Source organism: Lichenostomus cassidix, chromosome 12 (assembly GCF_008360975.1).
Source record: "Lichenostomus cassidix isolate B80296 chromosome 12, HeHo_3.0, whole genome shotgun sequence".
Taxonomy (NCBI): Eukaryota; Metazoa; Chordata; class Aves; order Passeriformes; family Meliphagidae; genus Lichenostomus; species Lichenostomus cassidix.
Genome location: NC_139493.1, coordinates 13,630,382 through 13,641,930, shown reverse-complemented (window position 1 = coordinate 13,641,930; position 11,549 = coordinate 13,630,382). Strand labels below are relative to the sequence as shown.

The 11,549-nt window shown below is 42.6% G+C and overlaps 1 protein-coding gene across 2 annotated transcripts in view; it reads left to right on the top strand.

Annotated features, from left to right (window-relative positions):
- Nucleotides 1–643: 643 nt before the first annotated feature.
- The window catches only part of USP4 (ubiquitin specific peptidase 4), a 30,279-nt gene continuing 19,373 nt past the window's right edge, over nt 644–11,549 (top strand). Inside the window, exons 1-7 of one of the 2 annotated variants that reach the window (XM_085072761.1) lie at nt 644–801; nt 924–1,081; nt 1,321–1,451; nt 4,904–5,030; nt 5,550–5,695; nt 5,888–5,949; nt 11,201–11,344. In XM_085072761.1, the coding sequence (XP_084928887.1) occupies nt 695–801; nt 924–1,081; nt 1,321–1,451; nt 4,904–5,030; nt 5,550–5,695; nt 5,888–5,949; nt 11,201–11,344 (875 nt within the window). In that variant the 5' untranslated portion in view covers nt 644–694. The remainder of the gene's footprint in view (nt 802–923; nt 1,082–1,320; nt 1,452–4,903; nt 5,031–5,549; nt 5,696–5,887; nt 5,950–11,200; nt 11,345–11,549) is intronic. The other variant, XM_085072762.1, reaches the window with a different exon arrangement.

Here is an 11,549-nt window from a genome sequence, read left to right as displayed (position 1 = left end):
ATTTATTCCCATAACAATTTGAAGTCCAGCACCCTGACCAGCGAGCTCCACATGAGAAAATGGAGGCCTAAAACTGAAACCACAGTCCAGCCAAATGCTTTTGCCACCTGTTTTGTCAGAGGTTGCCCTGGGACAGAGAAATATAAAATATTTATGGAGAACTAAAGGTTTCAGCCTGATCTTGATTGCATCATAGTTCAGGGACAAGATTCTTGATGAGAAAGGAGCGTGTGGAGGTCAGAGCAATAGGCTGTCACCAGCCACCCTAGCAGGTTTGGGGAAGGCTGGGCTGCTGCTGCCACAGAGGCAGAAAAGATCAGAGTGTTGGCAGAAGTGTTTTTATTTGAGGACTTCAAGAGGCCGCCCCGGGAGCCCTCTCGACCACGAAGCCCTCTCGGGGACGAGGTCCATTCCCGCGGGGGTGAGTCGTCCTGCTCCCCGGGGTCTCCCTGCAGTGGCCCCAGCTCCCGGCCAGGCCCGGGGAGGACGCTCAGGGCGGCAGGTACCGACCCCGCCCGAGCGCCCTCACGGTGCCGCCGCAAGATGGCGGCCGCCGCCAGGGCGCGCGCGGCCCCGCCCACCCCGTCATGAGCGCGCGCGGGCGGGGCGGGTCCCTCCCACTCTCCCGGCGCGTGCCCGCCCGCGCGCTCGCGCGCGCTCCGACCTCCGCCCGCGCCGGGTCTCGCGCACGGACATGGCGGCGGCCGCGGCCGGCGGGGAACGGGCCCGGCCGGACCCGGCGGAGCAGCGGGCGGAGCTGGGGCCGCTCCTCGCCACGGCCCTCCGGCCCGGCGAGTCCTGGTGAGCATACCCGCGCCTCCCCTCCCTCCCCGTCCCTCTTCCCTCCGGGCGGCGGGGCCCGCGGGCCGGGCCGGGCCGCGCCGCCGCTGAGGGGCCGCGCCGGGCGGTGCCGTGTGTTGCAGGTACCTGGTGGAGAGCCGGTGGTTCAAACAGTGGAAGAAATATGTGGGCTTCGACAGCTGGGACATGTTCGGCGCCGGCGATCCCAACCTGTTTCCGGGCCCCGTCGACAACGCGGGCCTGTTCCCGGGGCCCATCGACAACTCGGGCCTGTTCGGCGGTGAGTGCTGCGGGCAGCGGGGCCGCGGCTCGGGCTGGGCTGCGGAACTTCCCCGCGCTGCTTTCGCTTTCGAAGCCGAGTGCTGAGGGGGCACGCGGCCGCACCGCCCTGTCCGTGAGGGGACTGGCCGGGCTCTGCCTGCCCTGGCGTTTCCTGCTGTCCCGGCAGTCGGTGTGTGGGTCTGGAGAAGAAAAGATGCTGTTACATGCCGTACTCTCTGCCGTCTGTCTCCCTTTTAGATCCAGAAACTCAGAGTTTAAAAGAACACCTGATTGATGAGCTGGATTACGTGCTGGTGCCCACCGAAGCCTGGAACAAACTAGTAGCGTGGTATGGCTGCATAGACGGGCAGCAGCCTATTGTGAGGAAAGTAAGTGTGGCTGAATCAACTTCTGCTCATCCTAGTTTCATTTCTTCATCCCCATCAAACAGACGGTTTATTTTGCCAGATGTCAGCTAGGACAGGATTTTCAGCAACTCTTTGGAGATAATAATGTAAGGTCTTTTTGCCTTGTCTGAAAGAACAACTTAACTGTATTTTAGTTGAAATGCCCGAATGTTCAGGGGTTCTGAGTTGATGGTTTATTTGGGGTGAGAACCCTGAACCTTGATCTGATTATGAGTCTTTGGACCCAGTACAGTGCTTTTATATTGCATGGAATACTTTGTATTTTGTTGGCAAGTGTAAGTTGTTAGTCAAACTTGTAGATATTCGAGGACAGAATGAGGCGTTTGAATAAAGGGTCTTTTAGTACAGATGGCTTAGGGGTTTCCTCTGGAATATAAGGTGATTCTTGTTTTCTCTTCCAAAATTGTATGATTCTAAAATCTTTGTAAAGAGCTGGATATGTGGTTTTGTCCTGTAAGCCTTATTTTTGGTTGGCAAATACAGTCATGTCTTCATTCTGGGTATACAATGTGTTCTTGAAGATGAAATTGGCAAGTTGCTTTTCTTTCTCTGGAAATGTGTTTATAGGTAAAAGGCTTTTTATTTTAGTCTTAGGCTTTTACACTGACTAAATTGAGCAGTGCCAGTCTGTGGGGTCCATTAAAAGACTAATCACTACATCAAATGTTCATATAATGTATGGACTTAATATCATTTAAGTAGCACTGTGTCATAAGTAAGGTGTGCAAGACCTGGGAAAGTGTTGCACCAGAAGGGAAGTAAGATCCCTCTCTTGTGCTGATCTGTGGTGCTGGAATGTTGTCATTCAGTGTGGGCTAGAGATTGTATGTAGTAAGAAATTCTGATGTCTGGTGAGTGAACCCAGGATGCCAGGTGACCTCAGGTTCACTCAATTGAGTAGACAGAACTCCTGTGTAAGCAAGAAGTAGGGGAGGAGAAAATAATTACAGCATGTAAAGGAGATGTGGTTTTAGACAAACATGTAACTTCTTGAGGAATTGCAAGTCTGTGCTGAGAGGGAGAACTGGAACTGTTACTGATCAGTGCCTCTCCAAGTGAAGAAGCTTTCCTTCATGGACTCACTCATTGCTTTCACAAAACCTGGCATGTAATTGCACACTCCCTTTTCTGAAAAAATTGGAAGTTGGCAAGAGATTTGGCAGCTGTTGGGGAAACACTTGGAGTTAACAGCGTGAGCCTTCTTTTCTTGGTGTGTCTGATGTTGCTTTCAATGCTGTAATTACCAAGGGGGTAGGTAGAGCTCAGAGCTCATGCTGGTTTGCAGACACAACATGCCAAGTTGTTCTGGTCCAGTTGAGAGTAAGTTTTTAAAGTTTTGAATTGCTGTGAAACTGTCAGCTTGTACTTAACCTGGTAACTGAAGTGGGTTTTTATATTTAAGGAGATGCTGAAATATAGCAGAATAGTAGGTTTTTGGGATGTAATAGCCTCTTACTAAAATCCAGGGTGGGTCAGTGAGCCACAGAAGCTCCAGTGCTACACCTGAGTAGAACGTGGGCTGGATCTGGTTACAGTATTCCCCAGATGCCATTAAAAGTCAAGCATTTAAACTTGTGGTCCTTGAATGCTTTAAGCCTTTTCCTAAAGATAGATCAACTGTAATTCATACATTAAAATGTCCATAAAAGTAGGATCTGGGAAGCAATTTTCAGGCATCTTTATGGTTTTAAAAGATGATATTTCTTCCATCTCTGTGTCTGATGATCAGAGACAAGCACGGGAGGATTAGATTAGATTTATTTGTGGTTCAGGTTTCTTTTGATAGTCTCAAAACATACTTTTGGGCAGTCATCTATAGAGTCCCACTGGAAGGTGTATGTGTGCTTCCTCAGCAGCTGAGTTGTGCTGAGGTTGCTGTCCAATGGCATGACCTGAGTTGTACTTTGGCAGAGAACAAGGAAGTTGGTCAGACGCTGTTTAAAAGACATCTGCAGGTGATTAGGAGACTCCATTCCTCCATCCTAATGGACACAATGGTCTGATCAGGAACTTCTTGGAAAGAGTTCTTTCATTTCTGAATATGGCTCTTATTTATTTGTTTCTAACTACAGAATACTGGAGAACAGGAAGTCATGTTTAGTGACATTCTGGAAAAAAAAAAAAAAAAAGGAGAACTTTTGATTTGGTTTTTTTGCTTTCTTAAAGAGAAGTCTACTCTGCCTGTCAAGAAGCTGTTTAAACAGGGAGTATTGCTTTCTCTTGTAAAAGCAAAATGCTGAAGATGTTTCCGAATGTGTTTGTTAATTATTTACCTTTAAAGCACATTGCATATCTAATGCAACCTTCTAAAAGCAACAACCCTCAGAAGATGGAAGCATAACTTAGTGGAATTGTCACTATAAGTCTAGGTCTTAACTCTGTGTTTCTGTCCAAATCTGTGTAGTTTTTTCTGTAAAATGTTAGGTGTAGATCATACCAAGTCTGGTGTCACATGAATAGAATGGAATATTTCAGTTGGAAGGGACTTAATCATACAGTCCAACTGCCTGACCAATTCAGGGCTGACTGAAAGTTAAAACAAATTAAGGGCATTGTCTAAATGCCTCTCAAACACTGTAGCTCTTAAAAATTATGCCAGCTTTTTCATAATGAAATATGGTCTCAATTTCAGAGGCTTTGTAGCTGCTAAGAACTCTGGAGAGAATTGAGGTGTGGGGTTTTCTTTTTTTTCTTATTTACTCCTGTTACATTGCAGTTGTCTCATAACTGGCCTGTGAAATGTGCTTTTCTTTCTGGCATAATGTGTTTTAAGATCTGTAAGTGAAGAGTGGTGTCCAGTCTTAGGGAAACCTTTTAAAACTATGCTGGAAGCTAGTGGCATGGGTAAATGTACCTACTGAAATATTCTCTCAAAAGCAAAATTGATTTGAAAAGTACTCTGAAATAAAGCAGTGTCATCAAAACAACTTCAGAGGTACTTTCCTGTTCTTGCAAGGAGAGAGTAATGAGGCAGATTCTGTGTACCATGCAGAAAAATAATTAATGCTTTCGTTTGCTCTCTTCCGATAGAAAAGATTTTGCTGCAGTGTTCCAGGCTTGTTTCTTTCTTCATGTAAACTTTAGCCAAAGACTAGAGGCAGAAGATAATTTTTTTTTGTAGAATACTCTGTGTGATCAAATATTTTTCATGGGTAATTAGCTGACATTGTCAGTTCAACTGTGATGATGGGCCTTTGGAACTTTGCACTGTGGAAGGAAAGCACTGGGATTTCCTATGTTTTAAAAACCAAACAAAAACCCCCAACAAGCTGGTGACTGAATCTAGGAGCAAGTCAGTGTTCAGATTATGGCTTGACTCTCAATACTCCAAAAGGCTTACATTATTTGGAGCTGTGTACCTCAGAAGATTGCTCAGTGTTGCAGCTTTGTGTTGCTTTGTTTTCTGTGTGCAGGTGGTGGAGTATGGGCTGTTTGTGAAGCACTATAAGGTTGAGGTTTATCTCCTGGAGCTGAAGCTGTGTGAGAGCAGTGATCCTGACAATGTCATCAGCTGCCACTTCAGCAAGGCGGATACTGTTGGTAAGTTGTTCTCTTAATAGATGAAGTTGTGCTCTGAGGCTGTCTCAATAGATAATCCATGCCCTCCAGAACCTCCAGACTGGAGTAAATCTGACTTTTCTCTCTCTCTCATTGCTATGTTTTTCTCATGTAAAAATGATGTCAGCTGTCCTGTATGAACATCACTAAACTGAAAAAAGCATCTTTATGGGTAACTTGATAGTAGTGACTGAAAACTTGAACCTGTGTTATCTGATGAAGAGAAGTTGGCCTTTGGGCAGAAAGTTCTCAGTGTGTTCTGCATGTTATTGGTTTGAGGGCTTGACAGGCAAATATATGACTGAAAACAGAAGTTTTTCATTCTTTCAGACTAAATAGTAGACAAACTATATGAACAATTATAACTTCCTTAGTATGTTTTCTGCTTGAAGGATCTTGAAGGATAAATGATGTACCTCCTTGCTGAATGAATGTCTTAATGTTTTTTCCAAAGTACTCATGTTTTCAGAATTTTGGTGTTTTTTTTTTCCTCCTGAACAGCTACCATTGAGAAGGAAATGAGAAAACTATTTAATATCCCAGCTGAGAAGGAAACCAGGCTATGGAACAGGTACATGAGTAACACTTATGAGCAGCTCAGCAAGCTGGATAGCACAGTGCAAGATGCAGGACTCTATCAGGGTCAGGTAAGGGGCATAACTTTTTCTCTCTTTTTTTTTTTTTTTTTTTTTTGTCTCATGTAGTGCTTTTGCTGATGTGTATTTTTTTTCACTTGCTTTTATGTACTTTGAGCAAACATTGACAATGGGATTAGCTAATGCTTTTGCAAAATGTGTGACAGACTTGCAGTTACCTTTATTACCTGCACTCTCTTTCAGGTTGTTTTAATAGAAGTGAAAAATGAAGATGGCACGTGGCCTGGACAGCATTGCCTGGCAAAGTAAGCAAGCATGTTCTAAAGGTTTCTGTTACTTTGTGCAGCTTGTTTGCTAGGCTTTAGTGACCATATGTTCTCTGTGAAAGCCTGGTTATCACTGGCTGTTGTGGCTTGCTTTGTTTTGGTTTTTTTGAAGGAGAGAAAATCTCAAATATGAATATTTTTCAGTTGTCCTGCTGCTGGTTTCTTGTCTTAGCAAGAGTGTGTTTTAAAGCCTATTTCATACAGGTTGTGTGAGGATTAAATAGCTTAGGGTTTCTGTAGTGCTTAGGAGACAAAAGTGCTATTTGCGTTGAACTAGTCTACTTAAAAAGCTATGTCTGCACACTGCACGGTGAAACAAATAATCTGTCTTTAACTGCTGTGGAACACAAAGGATCTTGAAGTGTATTTCCAAACCTGCCAGTGGTGAATGCTCAGAGTTCTGGTAGTTCCCCCTTAAAAAGGGTGTAGAAATAGCTGACCAACCCCCCTTGCCACCAGAGCCAATTATAGAAGCCTGTAAATATGGCACCGATTCTCTCAGTGCTGTCTGATTTGGAGAAGAGATGGGTAATTGCAGGGCTTGGTGAAATACTGAGTGCATAGAGTGAATGGTGTAGAATGGAAGTTGTTTGCAGTGATAAGGAACTGCTTATGTCAGGTCCTACTGCAGAGAGCAGAATTTGATGACTGTACCTGCCTGATGGCCTACTTGGTTCCATCCCAAGGGCCATCAGAGTTGATATTGATAAAGCAAATGCTCTTCTGTACAATACAGTTAACTTACAGAACTTGCTGCCAAGTGATCTCATTTGAAATCAAGATACACTAGTGTTAAACTTGAAGAATTGATCAGATAGGTCAGTGAAACCTGTTTTGAAACAATACTTTGAGAGGTCATACTGTGTAAATGAATCAGGAGAATGCCTGTGGAATTACAGTGAACTTCCTGTAGAAGTATCATGTGGAAAGCAACATTCATATCATGTACCTGGTTGACAGTCTATGGGAGAGGCAGCTGTGCAAGACCAGATCATAACTGTTTGTTTCACATGAAGTAAAGCTAAAAAGGAGCCATGTAGCATTCTCAGGCCTCAGAACTGTCCTTTGTCAGCAGCTAGTCTGATATGTAAAGACTTCGATATAACCTTTAGTGATACATAAATGAAAGTTGGTATTGGTAGTTAATATTTTCTAATGACAAAAATACTTGCTTATTGTAACATGAAACTTGTGAAATTGTTTGACTTGATGCTGATAACAGTGGCTGAAAGAATTGTATTAAGTGATACGTACAGGATTATCTGTTCTTTTGTTCTTTGTCTTGTGCTTCATCCTGTCTCAGGAAGACTTTTGCTTCAGTGTTCTGTTTCTCAGCTGCAGTAAATACATGGGGAACATAGTATTTGGAGTTCTTTTTCTGGGCTGCATCACGATAATACTGAAAGCATATGAGAGAGTTTTTCTTGAATTTAGAGTTTTGATGACATAAACCTAACAGGATATAGAGCTCTCTGCTGTTGATAGAGAAATGGTGTGCACCTGCATCACTGCTCAAGTGCCAGAAGAGGTTCTGGAAAGCTGGGACTTCATATCCTTCCTCCTCTTAGAGCGTGTGTGCAAAGTGACTATGGGATGGGTGGGTTCTGTGTCATCAGGATTTTTCCCCACCATTTGCTGCTTGTCAGAGGCACTGGCCCCCTACCAGGGGAAATAGCTTTTCCACACGTTTGGCAGCCATCCTTGTGTTTCCTGAGCCATCAATCTGGCTGACATTTTACAGGAGAAATGCTCTTAAACTCCACAGCAGTCCTTGGGTGGTGCGTTCAGCCTATGCTTGGCCACTGCTGTTCATTAGTTAGCTGCTCCCTAAAGGACAAAATACTTCCTTCTTGCTGTAGTTTGAAACTGCTTTTACTTCTAGACAAGGTTTCAGGAGAGAGACTGGATTATAATTCTAGGAATTCCAAAATTAGAGGCATACTTTGTTTCTGAAGGGAGATAATATCAATGACTTTGTGGAACTTAGTACTCTTGAATTGTTACTTACAAGACTCCCAAAATAAAGTCCTGAGTTAGAAGAATTCCATTTCAGCACTAGTACACATTTTTTTTTAATCCTGGATATAATTTTTTTAGCAAAAACAAGCAAGAAATTGTGTTAGATCTATAAAAATAACACCTTTTCTGTCAGGTATTGTATTTCAAAACTAGAGTGAAGGTGCTGGTAATTCTCTGTCTCCCTTTGCAATATTCAGCAGTAAAATACCTTTTGGTTCTTTGGTTGGAGCTAGAATTTTCCTGCTGTTTACTCCTCCAGCTGCTCTGTTTACTCATGGCACTGTGTGCTGACACTGTGTGATTTCAGAGGACCCCTTCAGCAACTGGACTAAATATTTTGTGTGCAGATCTTTATTCCATGACTTTGACATGCTGGAGTTTGCAGCAGATGCCAGGCTTGAAGAGGAGCACTGAGGATGTAACATAAGTTATCGAGGCTTTTGCATGTAAGATCTTTCTAAATGAGCATCTATGATGGCCTCTGCTTTGTCAATTAAATGGAAATCCCTGATTAGCTTGCTCTGACAAAATTTTTTTTGTCACAAAATGGCTATTTTATTATTGGTTGTTTAAGGGAGGAGGACTGACTCTACTCTGAAGGTGGCCTCAACTGAATTGAGATGCTTTTTCTGTCTTTGTCTTTTAACCACTTGAAAACCTTTTACAAGATTTTATCAAGTTGTTTAGCTTAGGAGGTTTTTTTATTTAACAGCCATATGGATTCAGATTGATCTGATTTTGTCCTCTTCATCCTGTAAATCTCCAGATTTCTCCTCACTTGTCATTTGTGTGGGTTTTTGACAGATTTTGTAGCAAGACATGAAGCAGCTGACTTTACCTGTAGATGGGGGCAGTGTGCTTCAGTATTGTAAAGATGAAGTTATGTTTCAGTGGTAACCTGCTGAATATGCCAGAACATTTTGGAAGGCTCCAAGTCACAGATTTCAAAGAAGAAGTAACTTTATTCTCTTACTTCAGAGCAAGGTCTTGGGGCCTCCATTACTGAGGGAGCAGAAGTCACATACTTTGAGAGATGGCAGTGGAGGGGGCAGATGCCTTTGACCAAAGTCTGCACATTTCACAGAAACCCTTTTTGTGGCATTGAGGATAAACACTTGGCATCCAGGTCTTCTGTTGACACGTCTGTGTGCAAATGAGGCAATCTTCTTGGGACTCTGCAGTACTGTGGGGTCATTAACAATAGCTTTCCAACAAAGGCTTAAAAAGTGGGAAGCTTTCAGAGAAAAATGTTTTTCTTAGCTGCTCTCTGTGCCCTTCACCTGGAATTAATGGCTACCTTGGTGAGCATCTTGTGAAATGAGAGGAAGCAGCTGTTCTTGGTAAATCCTTTCTTCAGTTATTACACATAGATGAGTAACATGTAAAATGTAGGAATATGTAGAATTTTTTATCTTACCAAGCGTATTTGATTTTTCACATGGAAAGCTGTTAGCCTCTCTTGTTTTGCTACTTACATGAACCTTCTCAGTTTTGTAGCAGGAATTCGCTCAAGATCCTGGATGACTTTGTAGGTAGACTTTTCCCCATTCTGTGACTTGCGTCTTACTTTTGCTTTCTGATCCGTTTTTTATCTTCTTCTGTAGTTCTTAGCTTTTTTTTTGTTGTTGTTGTTTGTGTAGGATGCTGTTGAAGTACTTGGAACTCTTTGGTTGCCATGTGGCTCTTGATGAAACACTGTCTTTATGCTTCTATTGGAAATCTTGAAATCCCTTAGGACATTGTTTTCCTTTTCCTTTTTCACCAATAGATTTTGTTCATATGATTTTCTGAGTTTCTCTGTTCTCTGAGAGATCAAATGTGTTAAGCAGAGATGCTCAGTTTTCAAGTCTAGCATTTTCTAGATTGCTCCCTTTTGCTTCTAGGTAATTCACTATATCAAACCTTTAAAATGTGTTCCTAATGGATTTACATGCTGTTGTTAGATAAATTATTTTATTCTTGACCCTTGAAACACACACACATGAGCATGAGTCTGATAATTGTTGTTTAGTCTAGAGCTTCTGTTCTCTCATTGATCTTACTTTGGTGTCCAGGTAGTCTTGAAGTTCCACCTCCAACATGTAATGACAGAATGTTGTGGATTGTCCCAGAAATGGTTATCTTAGTTATTTAGGTAGAGCTCATTCTTTCTAGGGTACTTTTTAGTATAGTATTTTTGTTGTGCTGGCTGGTGGGCTGTTTTAGCATGCCTCAGGGTTTGACTGTTAGGGGGTTTTTCCAATTTCATCTGGAAGCTCCTGTTGTTTACTTCTGTATTTATTTTGCTGCTATTACATTTCCAAACTGTTCAGGCTGTCCAGCTATTCTGCCTTGTCATGGCCATTATGGCTTGTTCATTGTCTTATAGTTTTTGCCCCACAGAGGTTTTCCAGCACATTTTTTTAGTACCATATGAACTGTAAATATGCATTTTAGTTTGTATCATTTCCAGATGAGGGCCACATTAAAAAAAAATGGGCAAGCTGAAGCTTGAGGGCCCTGTCCTCTGCTGGCTCTCTGCTCTGCTTTGGGAGTAGTAGCCACTGTTGTGTGGCTGTTGGTGTTCTGCACCTTTTTGCTTTCAGTTTTGTGTGTATATTTGGGATTGAGAGATTAAACCAAATCACAGTCAACTCCTACTAAAGGGAAATTAATTAGTGTCACAATAATTTATTTGAGCTTACTACTTTAATGTAATGCTATCTTGTGGTTTTGCTTTTTTTTTTATTGAGCTATGACAGGACACTGTTGAATTTTAGTGCCTTGTTGGTTATCTTCTTCCTGATGAATGTTGTGTTTGAATAGATGCTCTGAGTTTCAGGTAGGGAAGCATTGACCTGGTCACTTTTTAATGCAGGTAGAGTGCTTTGTGGTCTTAAGGTTTGGGGGTTTTTGCTTGCTTATTTCAAGGTGGTTTACTCATAAAATTAAAGCTTGCTTCCCTCTCACTTACACTGTCTGAATTTCTACTTATTTCTGTCTGGAACACAGATGCCTTTAAGTAATGATTGTTGCTCCTATTTCTGGTGCTTTTTTCCTGATGTTTCTGTTCCAGACAAGTGTTTGGAAGTGTGATCAAACAGATGAAAGCAGTAAATTCTGTGTGGGGTAACTAACTGTAACTCGGCAAGTCCTTGGAGTTTTGTGGGAGGTGGGGCTGGGGATAAAAAAAGTAGTAGCACTGTTTCTACTTCTTTTTCCTTTCTCCCAGATCAAGCACTGCAACTAGCAGAAACTTTACTACCTCTTCAAAATCATCAGCAAGTTCTTATTCCTCAGTGTCTGCCACTTCTGTCATTACTAACGGTGATAGCAGTAACTCCTATGGACTGAACAGCTCCCACCTGGGCAGGGGGTAAGAGCAGGAATGTTCTTTTTGTTTCATCACCCTTTGTGTGAGTGATCCCATGCATCCTTGCCTATATAGAGAAGGAGTGTGATGGTGCCCTAGAGGAGTTCTGTTACTCTTGGGTACCTGTTTATCAGAGTTTGCTTTTTGAAACCACTGCCTTCTGCTGTTCCTTGCTCACTTGCAAAATAGTGCATGTTCCAGAGCTTAC